This window comes from Tachysurus fulvidraco, chromosome 25, assembly GCF_022655615.1.
Source record: "Tachysurus fulvidraco isolate hzauxx_2018 chromosome 25, HZAU_PFXX_2.0, whole genome shotgun sequence".
Taxonomy (NCBI): Eukaryota; Metazoa; Chordata; class Actinopteri; order Siluriformes; family Bagridae; genus Tachysurus; species Tachysurus fulvidraco.
In genome coordinates, this window is record NC_062542.1 from 12367142 (window position 1) to 12386128 (window position 18987).

The 18987-nt window shown below is 37.4% G+C and overlaps 1 protein-coding gene across 1 annotated transcript in view; it reads right to left on the reverse strand.

The window, feature by feature from the left end:
- dok6 (docking protein 6) overlaps positions 1-18987 on the reverse strand; it is a 60088-nt gene that overhangs the window by 22114 nt on the left and 18987 nt on the right. The window contains exons 2-3 of the mRNA XM_027174048.2: positions 14283-14390; positions 4739-4853 (exon numbers count right to left, since the gene is read on the reverse strand). Coding sequence (XP_027029849.1) covers positions 4739-4853; positions 14283-14390 — 223 coding nt within the window. The remainder of the gene's footprint in view (positions 1-4738; positions 4854-14282; positions 14391-18987) is intronic.

Consider the following 18987-nt stretch of genomic DNA (forward strand, 5'->3'; position numbering starts at 1 on the left):
GTAAATCGTTAGGTTATATCAAGCCTTACACCTTACTTGCGCTTGTGTTTTGCCCTGCTTTTGCTCTCAGGTGTTATTCCGACCTTGTGTTTCCTTGTATCTTTTCTGGTTTTGTTTTTTATATATTTTTATATATTTTTGTCAGAGCATTTATCCTTGACCTCTTGTTAGTCATATCTAGTACCTGTATATGCCTATGTCCAGTCAGTCCCTTCAGTATTCCATGGAGTTTTATATGATTGGTCTGGTTGTTTTTCAGAATTTGTGATGCACTACTAGCAGTGACGATACATATGGGTTGTGATGCATGTTGTGATGATGTCACATGATGTGTCTTGGCCCAAAACTATATAAAATATGCAGTATTTTTTCAAATCAGTTAGCAGTCATTTCTGCCATCACAAAAATCTGGAGGAACTGTCTAGTTGCTAGTAACATCCAATTTTCTACTTATGTTACTTAAGTACTTAGTTACGGTTGCCATCTCTTATGTCAGAGGTCATAATAAACCGATGGACTGTGGTCTGGAACATGGGTCCAGTGGAACAAATTAACTGGTCGTATATCTAAATATAACCCAGTTCAACCTCTGTAGCAGATGCTTTGTAATGGCTTTTTCCAATCACATGCACTCAAGTCATTTTATGTAATTTCTTTTACTAAAAGTATTTGTTTTTGTTTTTTATTTACCTGAAATCAGCTCATCAGATGAGAGATAAGTTCAGAAGTTTAGAAAGGGAAACTTACTTTTTTTTCTTTAAATCTCTCTGGTTATAATACAGTAGCAAACTGCTAGCATTGTCTAAAAGATATACTTTAGGAAAATATGGGGGATGTAAAAGCCTAAGTGGTTAAGATGTTGCCCTACAGAGCAGAAGGCTGCAAGTTTGAATCCATCAAGGGGCCATCAAGCTGCCACCACTGGGCCCACTAGCAAGGCCCTTAACCCTTGGTTATATAAAATGAGTTAATATTGTAAGTATCTCTGGATAAGGGTGTCTGCCAAATGCTGTTAATGTAATGTAAAACAGAATGTTTGATTTTTTTCAGCACATGTCAACCCTAGTGATGCCACATCAACCCATGTGTAGGAGCCAAGTGAGCAAAATGAGCCAAGCTCTCTGGGTGGGATGGACAACATCTCTCTCTCTCTCTCTCTCTCTCTCTCTGCTATCAATCACAGTGCCTCTAGCCAATCACAGGCTTCTGTGAGCTCAGCATGTAAAAGAGGGTTCTAGCATGTTCTGCCATATGTGGTACGGTCCACTACCTTGTGACACAGATTGAGCAGCAGTTCAAAAAATGATGTAGCTGATTGGCTTCATATTTAATTATTTTATGTCATATACAGAACACGGTGCAAATAAAGATAAACGTGACACAGTGTTTTATATAGTTAGGAAAAAATGATAAAGATTTATAAGGATAATAAAAGCCCCTGCAAATCAACTCCAGAGGGCAAATTGCCCTTTAATAAAAAAAGTTCTTTTCTGACCCTGATTCAATCCTTAGTTCTGGTTAACATTGTGTGTGTGTGTGTGTGTGTGTGTGTGTGTGTGTGTGTGTGTGTGTGTGTGTGTGTTCCTTTTTCTCCCAGTGTGCCGTTCTTGTTTTCTACATTTTGTCTCGTCATCCTTTCTTAATCAATCATCTTGCGCTAGTGTCCATCATAGTGAGCCTCTGCTCTGGTGTCGACCTCATTAAAACAGACGACAGACAAATGGATGGATGGATGGATGGATGGATAGATGGATGGACGGATATACGGATACCCCATATACGGGTATATGGACGGATATACGGATACCCGGAAAAAAGAATTCCTCATATTTGATCAGATGTGATCAGATATTTACTGATGCTACGATTCCGGCTGCTTGGTAAACTTTGCGTAAGATTCGATTCTTGTTGTGCACAAACTGTAACTGTCTGGTTGTGCTAAAACAAATAAGGCTAATTTTGTAGTATGTAGAACAGTAAAACAGCTCTGTTGGCTTCAAGCGGAGATCTAAGGGGAACTCTAATGGATTGATATTGTATTGATGATGAACAGGACAGTGCAGTAATACTGTGCAGATCCAAGAGTCACAATCTGATAGAGCTTAAAGTGTAAACACAATAAGCATAATCAGACCAAATAAACCTAATAAATACTAATAGTTTTTAGAACTGCATACAAATTACCGAAAGATGAGCTGTACTGCACGGTTCCTGGTAATTAAAATTCTTATCTGATATCAAACGAGTTGCACGATGAACATCCGAGGACATGAATCTACGAACGCATTCATCTTGTAAAACCTAATAGCAGAAGAGAGAAATGGCTTCCTAAAGGACCGCTCATTACAGAAGGTATTAAAATGACTCAGAGTTACACATGGTACGCTTAAATCGATGCTTTCATTTGACTTTGTTTGCTCTTGTATATACACCAGTTTATTATTTCTAGTGAGATCTAATGAGTAATAAACTGGCAGGTGTGTGTACTGTGTGTACCGAGCCCCGACTTCTGTGTTCTTCGTTACGTGCTTTTATATTATCTTCAATTATCCTCGAGTTAAGCTCGAATGAATCGGATCTCGATATGCAGCAATTTTATTTTCTAACCTTTAAAACTCGAAGGATCTGTCAGCGGATCCAGACGTTCATTCTTCACTCTCTAAACCGCATCCCTTTTCCATTTCTTTAACTGCAGCTTCATGAATAATTCATATTCATTACGAAATAATATGCTTTAAGATGAATAACTGCATGAATAACATAATTTTGGTCATTTGCTTATTAATCAATTAATAAAAGTTGATCATTCAGACTTTGCTGGAAAGAAAGTATTATGGGTTTTGCTTGTGCACAATCACAACTCAAAGGTGTCACATTTTTTTTTAGTAAAAATACATTTAATGTAACAGCTAAGCTTAGTTATCGTCACTGGTTTGTTGTTTGAGCAGCAGTGTAAATTCTTGCCAAAGTGAAATATTAATAAAAGAACACTTCTTATTGACTTCTGAGTTCAAGTTCATCAAGCCTAATGGTTCTTAAAGCAGGATCAACACTTCAAGAGGTCTGTGTAGCACATAAGTGATGGAAATTTGGTTAGTAGCTGAAAACATGAACCATACATTTAAACACAAGTTTATATAATATAATATAATATAATATAATATAATATAATATAATATAATATAATATAATATAATATAATATAATATATATAAGTTTATGCAGGATTAGTGGAGACATCAGCCACCTGAGACACCTACCATCAGGCAGACGGTCCTCCTTCAGCATCAGATCCTGCACATCATCCTGGATCCCAGGCCATGAGTCTGTTAGACTCTAACCAATCACCCCCTCACAAGCACAACCCACTGTATGTGACATGCACTGCACTTCATCATCATCATAATCATCATCATCATCACTAACTGTACTGACATCAGTCTCTGACTCTGAATGTCCTATTACTGTGTGCATCTTTCCTCTCCCCTATTGTTAATAATTTACAGAAACGAATGCATGCAATATCTCCCATTATGCAACTTTATTACTGCTCTAATGTCGGATTGTTTACAAGAACTTCAATCTAAACAGATGCTAAAAGAACTCTTTGTGCACATTGAAACTTGAAATCATCAGAATAACTTGAAAGTTATTGTATTTATTTACTGACTAATCATCAGAGCTGAACGTGTTTAAATCTAAACCTTGACAACTCAATTTCACACACAGATCTAATGAGGTGTCTTGAAGGAAAATACAGGAATAAACAGATATATGCGTCTAGAAATAGACAAGATATTAATGTACATACTTAAATGTCTATGATAGAAATTTTAAGGGTTATGAAAAGTTTAAGGATCCATGATTTAAATAAATGTGACACTGGCTTAGTAGTTAGCAAGTTTGCCTTGTACCTTTGGGGGTTGTGGGTTTTGATACCTGATATATATATACATGTGTGTGACTGTGTCCTGTTATGAGGTGGCACCCCATCCAGGGTGTCCCCCAACTTGCACCCTAAGTCCCCTGAGAGACTCCAAGCTCCGTGTGCTACAAAAAATAAATGGATGATATCAATAAACTTTCTATTTGGCCTCAGAGTACAGAAGAGAAAAACTAGCCATGCTCTATAGGTGGGCTGGATGCTGTTACTTTGTCCTTGAACCCATGGCGGGCATCTCTGAGACATCATGTATGTGAAAGAGGGTAGAGAGTGCTTTCCTTCTGTTACTTTGCCTTGTGAAGCAACAGGAGCAGCAGTTTGGAAATATGAGTCTGACTGGCTTTATGTGTCTCAGAGGAATCGTGGGTTAGTGTCGTACGATACGTGAGAGCCGGCTGGTGGAAGGAAATAGAGATAAAAGAAAGAAAAAGCTGAATTTGCCGTAAAACTAAATTGAAGGAGGTAAATGCAAATTTTATTGGCACTGGGAGCAAATCTTTTTTTTTTTTTACTCTATTCATGTTTGGTGTGCCAGCTGCTTTAGTGTCTTACAGCATCAAGTAGCTTACCGTATTATTCGCTTCAATGTATTGAACTATATTTTTTTTATATTTTAAATAAGTTTATTGTAGCTCAGTAGGCTTTTACGCTGACTTGCTTAGTAGATAATTATAATAATGTGCTTAAATGCTTTACATGCTCTCTTTCTCTCTCTCTGTCTCTCTCTCTGTTTACTATAATGGTAATGTACATTTTATTTTATTTTTTTTTTGCTAGAATAGAAATATCGTTTACCTGAATCGCAGGCAAATGTCTTCGATGTCTCGTCACTGAAGATAATTGCTACGGCATGTTTCTTTGTCTCCCGAGGCATTCTGGTAATGTTCTTGATGTTGTGCAGCTCAGTTATCTATGCAAGCAAACAACAAAACTCATTACTGAAATGAATAAAAGGAGGAAGAAAAGACAACGACAAAAGGGAAGATGTAAACATCATGGTATGTGGGGAAAATAAATAAATAAATAAAGGATTGCACCAGGACTGAAAGGACGGTGCTGGAGATACACGAATGTTTCAGGTTACATCAGGTAGATGCTTGAAGGAAAGTGTTTAGGAAAGTCTGAGGTCACTATGAAAAACTGGGGTACAAGAACCATGGTTAAATAAATATAATATCATTAGCTCTGGCAAATTGAGTGTTACATGTATAGAAGAATAAACCAGGCTGTTCTATGAAAATATTCTAAAGAAACTTTAGTCTGTGATCACATAACCAGGTGAAGGTCAACACACCATGGATGCAAAACACATTCACAAAGAGAGAGTGTGAAAAACTAGACAAGGGTCAAGATACACATCAGTACACAACAATGACTAGAAATAAGGCACAGATCTTGTAGACAGGACTTCACAGTGAGGATCTGGGTGAATTGTTTTAACAGCGTGAATAAACAGAAAGCTGTGAAAATGGTTCCCCTGCTAGTGGGGAGGACTTTCATTTAGGAGTTAGTTTATTATTATTATTATTATTATTATTATTATTATTATTATTATTATTATTATTATTATTATTATTACAGCCAAAAAAGTTTCATTTAGCTGCAGGTTTTTAATTTAAAATAAAGTTGTGACTTTTTTGCTTTTTTTTTTCAGAAAAGAAAGAAACAAACAAAATAAAAAGTGAAAAAGAAAATGAAAAGGGGGAAAGAAAGAGAGAAGAAAGAAAGAAAGAAAGAAAGAAAGAAAGAAAGAAAGAAAGAAAGAAAGAAAGAAAGAAAGAAAGAAAGAAAGAAAAAAAGAAAAACAGAAAATGAAAAAGGGGAAAGAAAGAGAGAGAAAAGAAAGCAAGAAAGATGAAAGAAAGAAAGAAAGAAAGAAAGAAAGAAAGAAAATATAAAAGAAAGAAAGCAAAAAGGAAAACAAGAAAAAAAAGCAAGCAAGCAAGAAAGAAAAAAAAACAGTAAACTCCAATACTCTAAACTCTTAATAATTTCTAACAACTAAACAAGTTTTTTGTTATTTCTGCATCCAGAAATGCTTGATTTTATTTTTTTAATTTTTTGTGGGTTTTTTTTGTGCTTGTTTTTGCAGAAATCAATAAGTAAGTAAATCACAGAAGGACTTTGGCTGAATGTGTGCTGTGATGACTGTAACATGACGAATCTTCACCCAAATCTGCGGAAAACCCGTTTTAATATTAAAACATTTCTTGCTATTGTGTTCATTTCAAAACCATGAATGAATACGGACTCATCCAGGATTACTAACAGTTTTAAAGAATGGATGTGTGAAAAACGAGCATCCTCTTAATAAAGCGATTTAATAGAGTATGAAGGCTGATCTCGATAATTGAATCGCTGAATAATATTCTGCAGTGTTAAAGCTAAGAAACATTATCGCAATATACCGAATAGTCTCTTCACTGCTGCGTTAAATCTGACAGCTACAGCATGAAAGCATAAAAATATAATAATGCTTCTGTTTCATATGCCATGTCACAACTACCGCAGGGACACAAAACCCCTATGCACTTTACCGTGAGTGTGACAAAATCTCCAACTTCTCTAAAAAAACATAGATAATTTATATATATATTAAATGTGATATCTAAAAACAGAAGTTCAGCTGCATTTCCCCCAAACTCTACTCTGCTCTACAGAAACATTTTGACAGCAGATGTTGAATTTCCTGCCAACTGGGGACTTTGGGGGTGTAAAATCGTGTGTATGCTTATATTAGTCACACTCGCTGCAGACGGCACAGCTCACGCTCGCAAATCAAAAGAAAAAAAAAAAGAATAAAAACCGCAGATTCGAATAACGCGCACGTCTAGCATAAAATATGATATAAAATATTACAATATATACTCTATGTGTCATGAAATTTTCATCGCGCAATAACTGTCTAATCTTTTATTACTGCTTATAAAAATTCAGCTGTGTGTTTTTTTTGTTTAATTGAATTTAACAAACGAAAAAAAAGAGACGGTTCTACTGTATGTAATGGCATGTCTGTTTTTTTTTTGTTTGTTTGTTTTTTGACAACATTATCACTTAAAATTTAAATAGAATTCTCGATTATGTTTCAAATGTAGGACGGACATTGTCACAGTGATGCATGTGTTTTGGGATTGTGATGAAGTCAAAGGTTACTGGAAAGAGATCCATAAGATTATTCAGAAGATTATTGGAAAGACTTTTGTATTATGTCTAAATGTTTACCTTCTGAACTGTAAAGCTGGTCGGTTCCTTGACTGTGACAAATAAAGTGTCCTGAACTTTTATATATATCTAGCGAAAAAATGTAGATTATTACTGTGGTCAACTCCTCAGATACCCTCAGTCAATATGTGGATAAGTCAAGCTGCCAAACTTCTACCTCCGGAAGAACTAACTTATGATCTGCATCAAAGATCAGATGCTTTTTGGCAAACTTGGTCTTCTTTGAGGAAATTTCTGGAAGATCCTTTTATAAAATGTCTATAAAATGACCCTCATATTTACTTTGATATGACCTTCTGTATTATTTTTACTTTTTATTATTATTTACTATTATTATATGATTTTGGCACTTTGTATGTCTATGTATGAACATGTACATCCAAAGATTATAAGGTGATATGGCCTACGTGGCTGTATATGCTGATGTGAGACACCGTTACCACTGTGTTGTGTTGTTAAAATTATAAATAAATAAATAAATAAATAAATAAATAAATAAATAAATAAATAAATAAGTTAGTTCAAAGGCTGATTCTGTTTTAAATAAATTGTGGAGCAACAATATATATATATATATATATATATATATATATATATATATATATATATATATATATATATATATATATAAACAAGCACAGCATGACAGTGTCTAAAATAAGAAAGTCAGACTGCATTATAAAGTGATGCCTCTATATCACAAGCCCCGATGCCATCACATCGATCACTTTGATAGAGAGCAAAGTGTTTTTATGGCCAGAGGAATAAATGAGTTTCTAAACCTCTTGATTCTTCTTGTAGCATCTGAATGCCAGACCAGAACAGAGGGCAATAACTCAAGCTCAATCAATCACCATGTCCATTTAATTGAAGTCAGGTCTGGTTACACCACGTGAATGTTAATGCGACTTAATTCAATACGTAGCATTATATTTTGTAAACACAACGGATTTTAGAACAGGAAAAAAGGCTCAAACTGCAAACAATAGGTTACCCTTTTAAACTGTAAGCTGATTATCCTTAATGTAGTTGATTTTCCAGCAACTGAATGTCTGTAGTGTTGAACTGAGCTTCTATTATATTTGAAGCTGAATGGAAACGACGGATCGACGAGCAGGATCATAACGTGAATGTATGGATAGACAAACAGATGAGTGGATGGTTGGACAAATGAAGGGATTTGTAGATAGATGGTTATATAGGTAGAAGAATGAACAGAAGGAATGTCAGACACATTTCTTGCTCTGTTTCCCACATACTACTAATGCAGCAAGTGAAAATTTGAAACGTCGGTATAGTTTAGATGGATGGAGGTAGGGATGGCTGGATGGATGGATGGTTCTTACTGAGTTTGAACAAGAGGATGTGAGTGAAATAGAACTACAGTGATCCCTCGTTTATCGCGGTTAATGGGGACCGGATCCCCTCGCGATAGGTGAAAATCCGCGAATTGGCCCTAACTTTGACCTTTTCACTGATAGTCATCATCTTCCTCTTCCTCTTGGGCTCACTAGAGGAATCTTTCACAGGGGCACGGTGCTTAGGAGACATTGTAAGGGCTTAACGAAAAGTTAATTTCGAAGTGGTGAGGGATTACTGTAGACTAGAAAGAGAAACAGAGTCTTTTTGGATTGGTATATGGGTGAAATGAGGTTGGGGCAATTGGATGTGTAGCTAAATGGAGTAGTGGGCAGATGGATCAAGGTCAGGGCCCGTATTCATAAAGATTCTACGAATGATCTACTGATTTAGCGTAAAAAAAAAAAATTCTAACTAGGAATCTTAAGATCATAAAAGTGACTCAAGACCAATCTCAAAGCATCAGAGCATTACAAATGTAATGTAAATATCGAAACAGCGCAGAAATGTCATAGTGCCGAATGATATTTTATCTGCCACTACAGTATGGCATTTTCGGAGATGTTAGCATATCTCTAAATGCCATAGAAGCAGAAATATATAATTAATTATACATATATATTACACACACAGTTGTGTTCAAGAGTTTGCATACCTTGGGAGAATTTGCAAGATGTATACCGTTTTTTAAAGAACACATGAGTGAGAAGGCAAAATTTAATTTATTTTATTTCTGATAGGTCTCAAGTTAGTACTGTATGTAAGGCAGGACAGAATGGCAAAATCAAACATCATAACAAGAAAGAAAATAAGGAAATAATGCATGTTCAATAGTTTGCATACCTTTAGTTCTTAATATCGTGTATTTCCCATCTTTCGTAATAATTGACGAGGTCCTTAATTCTCTCAGGTAGTATAGCTGCCAGTTCTTCTTGGCAAAATGCATCCAGTTCCTGTCAATTCTTTGGTTGTCTTGCAGACCACACAATTGAGATCTCCCCAAAGTGGCACAATGATATTGAGGCCAGGAGACTGTGATGGTCACTCCAGAACCTTTAGCTTTTTCTGCTGTAGCCATTGGAAGGTCAGACTTGCCTGCCAGTATTTTCTGATAACATGCTTCATTCATCTTGCCATCGATTTTTACTAACTTCCCTGTGCCACTGGAGCTCACACAGCCCCAAAAACATAAAAAATCCAGCACCAAGCTTTACACCTGGTGTACTGATGGTGTACTTTTCACCATTGGCCTTGTTGACTCCTCTCCAAACATAGCAGTTATGGTTGTGACTATAAAGTTCACTTTTGGTCTCATCACTCCACATGACTGCTCCAGAAGCTGTGAGGCTTGTCTTGGTGCTGTCTGGCGTACTGAAGGCGAGCCTTTTTGTGGCATGGCCACAGCAACGGCTTTCTCCTGGCAACTCAACCATGCAGGTCAGTTGTGCTCAAGTACCTCCTTTTTACAACAGCACTTTTTCCCAGAGAAGCCTGTATTTTTCTCGAAGTTGTTTATGGGTTTTTCTTTGTGTCATGAAAAATTTTTCTGGAAGTAGTGGGTGAACTCTTTCTTGGACTACTTGACCGTGGTTTAATATCAACAGAACCTCTTATTTTCCACCTTTTTATCAGAGTTTGAACAGTACTGACCGGCATTTTCAAGTGTTTAGATCTTTTTATGTCCTTTTCCAGCTTTATAAAGTTCAGCTATCTTATTATGCAGGTCCATTATCAGTTATTTTGTCTTCCTCAAGGTGCAGTATCCAGCCAAGTCAGTGCCTCACCACGTGAGCTGAGAAACTCACTGACTGTTTATGCACACACCCTAATTACAATTACAATGAGTCCCTTTAATAGCCATTTAAACCCATTTTTGTCAACCTGTGTGTTTATAATGTGGCCAGATGGATGGATGGATGAATGGATTGACAGGTGACTGAATGAATGGATAGATAGATAGATAGATAGATAGATAGATAGATAGATAGATAGATAGATAGATAGATAGATAGATAGATAGATAGATAGATAGATAGATAGATTTTACAAAATGTAATGATAATTACTAATGCTGCAAGTAAAAATTTGAATCATTGGAGTTTGAAGGGATGGATGGAATATTAATGGATGTGAGTAAGGATGGATGGATGGATGAATGGATGGATGGATGGATTGTTCTGGGTTTGTAAGTTTAAACACACTAGAAATAAACATAGACAGATTGTCAGACAAGTTTTACACGGTAATCAAACTACAAGTAAATCTGAGATAAAGATTCTGCATAATAGATGGATAGACAGGTGGACAGATGGACAGGTGGATGGATGGATGGATAGATGGATGGTTGGACAGATGGATGGATTGAGAGATGGGTGGAGAGATGGATGTGTGAATGGATAGATAGATGGATTAACAGGTGGGTTGATTGATAGATGTATGAACAAACGGATGGACAGGTGGGTGGACGGACGGATGGACGGACAGACCTCCGCCTTTCTTTCCTCGGTATGATCACGCCACTCACGTAGACACTGTTTTCAAACAAAAAAGTTTTGCTGACATTGAGACTTACAGCAGGTGAATTTAAAGAGCAGTCTATAGAGAATCCATCTAGTAAATAAAGTAAAAAAACAAATCACCTCATGAAGCTGCTACGTCTTCCGTTTGACGTGTTCTCTCTGCAGAATGCGTTTCCCTCACAGCTGCATTCTCAGCAGAGCATAAAGGTATAAAGTGTTTAAACGTATTCGGCTTGGATCTATGAGTTTGCGAAGTCTTGTAGAATCGCTGGGCATGTGTTTTCTTGCCCCCCCCCCCACCACCACCACCACCACAAAAAAACCTCCATCATGGTTGTAACTTGACATTTTGGTGCACTCTGAGTTTTGCTTGTCGTTAAACTACCTCAGGCAACCGTGTCAGTCTCGTTAGGCACTTTCTCGGTGGGACCTTTCAACATGATCGCTGTATTTCCTCAAAGCTTGACTGCGTGAAAAATATCTAAACAAACTTCTGCAGTGACGAATCACCCCTGCAGATGTGGTTTTGCAGTTTAATTAAACCTAAAGGAGAAAAATACTGGGCTATTGTTATCTACATCACTGTTACTAGCAACTGAGGATCTGTCATGGACTTGTAGTCTAATCTCACTGACAGACTGTGAATCCTTCACGGATTTGGACTTCCTTCCTCCTCTGTTGTGTACTGCTGATCCATCATGTTCTATTGATTACATCTGCGATTGCTCTTCTCTTGTTCATCCCCGCATTCATCACCTAGTGAATCCCAGCTCACCAGGAAGTGGATCCTCTTCAAATTTTCGTTCTGTTGCTAAATGTGTTTCTTTTCTTTTCTGTTTTCATTTTCTCCCTGTCTTCATAAAGGCTTCAAAGCTGCTAGTGGGGGTTTGTAGTTGTATATCTGCAACATCTTGTGCTTGTTTTGTTCTATTATTTAATATTAAGCATTTTTAGACATCAACATCAAAAACAATAGCCACGAAGATGCTGCTTGAGCTGTTCTAGAACCGACTTCCATTTCCCCCTCCAAGCTAACTTTTTATTAAGCGTAAGACTATTCAGCCTTTTTCTTTTTTCCTGAATATTCTTTTCATTTTCCTCGATAAAAAGGAAGGTCATTTCCAGTTATACAGCCTGCAGCTTGATATAATGCCTCCAGGAGGAGCCATTCTAGTGCGATGAAGAAAAAAATCAAATGAAATTACATTGTGGAAATGTCGTGTTTATAAGTTACACACCCACACGAGAGGCTCGAAAGTCTCACCAGAGTCTTATTCATTACATTACTGGTTCTCTCAAGTGGGAATCATTATTGAATTAGCTTTCCAAGTCCTTGTTTTTGACTAACTCTGCATGGATTATGTAACACATTCATCACCTGCTCTATTTTAGGAGATTTTAAGGCCAAACTTTTTTTTTGCAGAGTCTTGATTAAAAAGCTTTTACTGATCAAAAATTAAAATAGAAGTTTCTCCGAAGAATAAAGGCCCTTTATTCTCTCCGAAAGCAGTGTACCATAATTCAGGAGGCTGCACTACAGAGAATGGGTGGGTGGATAGATGGATAGATGAATGGATAAATGGATGGAAGATGGAAAGGTATGTTGCTTTACAGACAGAGGATGGATAGATAGATGGATGGATGGATGGATGGATGGATGGATGGATGGATGGATGGAAGATGGATAGGTGGATGGATAAATGGATGGAAGATGGAAAGGTATGTTGCTTTACAGACAGAGGATGGATGGATAGATGGATGGATGGATGGATGGATGGATGGATAGGTGGATGGATAAATGGATGGAAGATGGAAAGGTATGTTGCTTTACAGACAGAGGATGGATGGATAGATGGATGGATGGATGGATGGATGGATGGATGGAAGATGGATAGGTGGATGGATAAATGGATGGAAGATGGAAAGGTATGTTGCTTTACAGACAGAGGATGGATAGATAGATGGATGGATGGATGGATGGATGGATGGATAAATGGATGGAAGATGGAAAGGTATGTTGCTTTACAGACAGAGGATGGATGGATAGATGGATGGATGGATGGATGGATGGATGGATGGATGGATGGATGGATAGGTGGATGGATAAATGGATGGAAGATGGAAAGGTATGTTGCTTTACAGACAGAGGATGGATGGATAGATGGATGGATGGATGGATGGATGGATGGATGGATGGATGGAAGATGGATAGGTGGATGGATAAATGGATGGAAGATGGAAAGGTATGTTGCTTTACAGACAGAGGATGGATAGATAGATGGATAGATAGATGGATGGATGGATGGATGGATGGATGGATGGATGGATGGAGGAAAATAATGCATTACAGACAGAGAACTGATGCATGGATGGATGGATGGATGGATGGATGGAAGATGGAATGATGGATGGATGGATGGATGGATGGATGGATGGATGGAGGAAAATAATGCATTACAGACAGAGGATGGATAGATAGATGGATGGATGGATGGATGGATGGATGGAAGATGGATAGATGGATGGATAAATGGATGGAAGATGGAAAGGAATGTTGCTTTACAGACAGAGAATGGATAGATGGATGGATGGATGAATGGAAGATGGATAGATGGATGGATAGAGGAAAATAATGTTGCATTACAGACAGAGGATGGATAGATGGATGGATGGATGAATGGAAAGATTGACAGACAGGTTTATAGTTGAGTAGATATCTGGCTTGATGGATGGACAGACAGACACATTTACAGATGCATAAGCAAATGGACAGACAGATTATTTGATGGTATACTAAAAAGAAGCAGGACACAGAAAGATAAACAGATAAACAGCTGGACGGACATTTTCATCTGATAGAGAAAGCCAGTGTGTTTTTGTCCACTGATGGTTGATAAAGATTCCCTGAGCTGTGACTCTGGTCAGTAGTCCATCCTTTTCAGAGGCACTGCTCAGTAGGTCAAGAAAGAGCAGCAGCATCGTTCCAAAGCGCGCTGCGTGTTTATCACCTATTAATTATGAACCTTAATTGCGAGGGCTTTAAAGCGCATAAGCAGAAACTAACCATGTAACTATTTTCATGTATGCAAATCTTTCTTAATGGAATAATAAACAGTATTATGTACTAAACAATAAGCTCTGCCATATCTGCAATAAGGAAAAATAAATAATTGCCTCATTAAGGAACAGAAGGAAGTGTAAAAAGTCTCAACAGCGAGACGTACGATACGACGTCTTACCTTATGAAAACTTCGAAAGTAGGCAGCTTTTTCATCGGGATATTTTTCTAATCGACGCGGCCCTTTACTCGACGCTTTTTTGAACACCAGCCAACATCGTCTGAAGATCTGTCAAAAAAAGAACATAATTACAGAGGGCAAAATTTACTTTTATGTCTGCATGCATCACAACTCTTCTTTTGTCAGAGCCAGAATAATTGCTTGCAATGAATTGTAAATATCTTCATAAACTAATAACTCTGTGTCTCCTAGGGGTCTGAATTTATTAGTTGTTTTTTTTTTACCCCCTTTTGTTTTATCCGTACTTGACTATTTTTAAATGGGACTCACGTCTGGTGAAAACGTCCAAAATTATGGGATTGGCGTCTCTGAGAAGAGCACACAGTCTTTTATGGCTGTTTTATGAGGAATCATTAAAGTGAATTAAAAAAAAGAAAGAAAGAAAGAAAGAAAGAAATGCTTACACAACAAATGCTAACGAATTAGAAGGACTATTGTTAGTGAAAAAAAATCTAAATGCTGTGCGAGTTTAATCCTGTTTATCGATTCGACTTCTGCACTGCGATGTCTCAATCACAGTTCATCCTTTTTTTTTTTTTCTTTCTTTTTCTTTCTTTTTTTTTTATTTCTCACATATTGATTAAAGAGACTCTTCAACTCCAAATTCCCCATAGCGGGTCTGGGGATTTTCACAGATCAAGCACTCTGATGTCACTTCAAGGTCAATTTACAACAGATTGTGTCTGTGAAAGACACACACACACACACACACACACACACACACACACACACACACACACACACACACACACACACGACTCAAACGAATCTTGTTAAAACAAAAAGGACAGATACACGTAACTCTATATCATGATTTCCAAGATTCCACATGATCATCTTACAGATCTGGGTTTTTCAATGACGATAAATTCGACAACGACAATTTTTTTTTCCTTATCGTGGTATATAGTCATAGAGATATATCATCACACCTCTGCTGTCCTGTGTTTCATTCTGTCCACACTCTGTGGGCCAAATCAATAATCCAACAGCATCATAATTAACTAATGAGGTCAAAGCAGAACCGTTCACATCTGTTTAACATCTCTGATTTATTCGCATAATAAAATGTCATATGTTAAAAACTGGCAGTGGTTTGGACTAAAGCAGTTTAGGATGCATTAGAGTGGATGCTGGAAAACAGGCTAGTTGGATGAGAGCCATGTTCACTCCAATTCATTTTGCATTCCTTCTCTCTCTGCCTCATATATAAATAGAAGAAATACAAAAACAATACTTTGCCCAGGATAGAGGGATAGATACTGTATGCCTCCGATCGTTGATTACAAAGCAATCTGATATCAAATACAAACGTTCGTGCAGTTGTCCGTTCAGATCCAGATGAAGAGCTGAAGGTAAGGGTTCGTACATGAGAATGAAGAAACGGTGTGACTTTAAACATGATGTGGTTGATGGTGCAAGAAGGGCTGGTTTTGGGCATTTCAGATAATCCTTGGATTTTCACACACAGCTGTCTCTAGAGATTATACAGAATGGTGTGAAAAAAACAAAAAACAAAAAAAAAACCATCCTGTGAGTGGACGGTTTGTAATGTGAAACACCTTGCTGATGATAAAGAACAGAGGAGAACGGAAGGACAAAAGAACTTAAATAAACTGATGAACTGTGAATATTTCAGAAAACAAACAAAAAAAAACATCGAACCGTTATCTGGATGAGCTTTAAACAGCAGAAGGACCATGTTTAGTTTCACTCCCGGCAAGAACATGAAGCGAGGTTTGATGATTTGTGCATGCTGAGATGCTTTTCTGGTAGCCTAGTGGTTGAGGTGTTGGGCTACCAATCAGAAGGTTGTGAGTTCGATTCCCACGTCCACCAAGCTGCCACTGCTGGGCCCCTAAGCAAGGCCCTTAACCCTCAATTACTCAGTTGTATAAAAATGAGATAAGAATTGAAGTCGCTCTGGATAAGGGCATCTGCTAAATGGAAAGAGTGATTATATATATGAGTTACTGTAACATTCCAGGCTGCTCCAACCAATCAGAACGTCTTCCTCTTTCACCGAAAAAATACGTTTCCGCCCACAGAATCCTCTCTTACCATGCTTTTTAAACTCTAGAGACCGTCAAGTGTGAAAATCTCAGGAGATCAGCAGCATCTAAAATACTCAAACCATCCCAACCACCTTGCCATGGTTAAAGTCAGAAAGCTTTTTCCCCCCACATTTTTCACATTATCCTAAGCGATTAATCAGAACCTGCCTGATTTTATACTTTGTCCTGCTTCCATACTGAAAATATTTCAAACAGCTTTTTTTTTTTTTTACTCCTGTCTAGTGATCCATAAAACCCTGTCTTCATTCCAGTCCTCAGAAATAAATGGTTGAACTTTTATGGACACTAGGTTTAAAAATGCATCATAAAATATTGCTGTTCAAAATGGATAAATACACAGAACATAAAGAGAAACAACCTTAATTTATAATTCAACGCTGTTTCATGGTACATGTCAACTGCATACAGAGCGCATATATCTCCCACCTTCCTGGGGCTAGAGTACCGGAGAGGTGCTATTTTTAGCCTTACAACCGTGCAGTTTGGTTCCGGACAGTATGGGGCTATATCTAGAAACGCTGAGACTGCTAGGATTTTGTGCTTGTTTTAGGAAGAATGCATGGAATTTATGAGAATGTGTAGAATCCTGCTACTTTTTTTATTTTTATTTATTTAACACGAGACCATCTTTGCGTTTCTTAATTATCCGATTATTATACCGTTCTGAATTCAGGCTTATCGGTGACTTCAGTGTGTTAGGAAGTAAAGAACATACGTGACACGCTGTTATAGGAAAATAATTAATGATGGATTGGTGTATTGTGCATTAAGCAGGCTGATTATTTTCCAATAACGGCATGCCGTAAAGTGTTATAAACATCTCGTACTACAGTAATTGGCCTGTGAAGAGCGACAGGTCGTCGCTTTTAACCCTTTTGAATTTATGTTCGTTAACATGCACGATTTGTATGCTTTGTATCCTTTCTTAAATATCACCTTTAAAAAAAAAAAAAAAAAAAAAAGCTTAAATTATGCAGACATAGTCCTGGTGTATTAGTCGTTACTATGGAAACAAGATCATATTAGAAGGACTGCTCTTGATATCTGATTTAAAAAAAAAGTCAAAAATCCGGAGATTATGACAACTCCGGAACACGCAGTGACGATGTCGATATTATAAATGGTGTCGTGTGATTATTTAGGGCAATGAATCAGGAAAATGGTTTGTGAACAGCTTCGATTGGCTGTAAAGCGTCTGTGAAAAAGAAACTCGCTCCGACTGTGCGGTGCCTTTTAGGATTAATATTCAAACGCATTCTCCATTTCCTAATGCTGACAGCCGATACTCATTTGCGTGATGCATTGTGCGTGCTTTCCGCTGCTCTTCATCACCATTCGGATCCGCTGGCTAGATTAATTTGTTTACCAAGCTGGTGTAGTGAATTAAGAAGAACAAAGCTGTGTGAAGATCCAGCGTAATTGTGCAGTGTAGGAAAATATTCCACATGTGTCTTATATTTCACTAAAGGTTAAGTGTTACTAACTAACAAGAGCTACAACCTACAGGATAAGAAGACTACTAAAACAATATTAATTCCTCGAAGGATGAATATTTAGATGGATTTTTGCAGAGTGTTGGCTCATTTACAGAAAACAAGTAGCGTCCCGGAGCACCGTGACCGATTTTTGACTTCTTACTTAAAGTATGTCCTGCGGTTTGGATCTAATCGTTCTGTGAAGAGACAAAATCTCATTACATCTTATGATGTACTGTATACGAAAAGAAAGACAAATACAGAAAGCCCATGTATATGTGTGTGTCTCAATATGGCGATAACTTTTTTCTCCTGTCGTTACTGTTAGATTTATGGACTTGGTGATGAGACCGTAGACGACAGTTTATTAAAAGGATGGTTTATTAATAGTCTGAGCCAAGAGCGACAATACTGTGCAAAATCTGAAGATGATATACACCGCTACGGTCGCAGTGTACGGCATCTTCTTTACTATATCATGTTTTGTGGTTGGTCTATAATATCAGCTGATGTTTAAACTCCATGCATCTGTTGACGTCATGCTGTTAAAGCAAAAATGGAAATGTTCTATAAAAAAAAAAAAAAGCATATTTACATTTACGTTTAGAATTACGACATTCGGCAGACACCCTTATGTGGAGCAACGTACAATAGTGCTTTTAAGTCTCACTGAATACATAAAAACTGGTTCACTAGGTTACAGATTTAGGATACCATCAACCGGAAACTCTGTTTAGAGGTTGTTTTGTTTTTACATATAATATACACATAAACCAGAAAAGTGCTAGTTTAGTTAAGTAGCTGTTTGGACATCTAGGGCAGGGGCCGGCAACCCGTGGCTCCGGAGCCGCAAGTGGCTCTTTCATCCCTTTGCTGTGGCTCCCTGTAGATTTGGAAAATAAATATTTTAATTTAAATTTTTTTAGTTAGTTAGTTTTTTTTTTGAAAATGTAATTCTAAATTCTAAGATCATGCTGCTCTTGTAACATTAAAATAAACCGTGTTTAATTTGTTTGTCGCTCAAAATATGCGTCACAACTGCCGACTTGCGAAATCTGACACACAGAAGCGGACGCAGTTTTGGTTTGCGGCGAG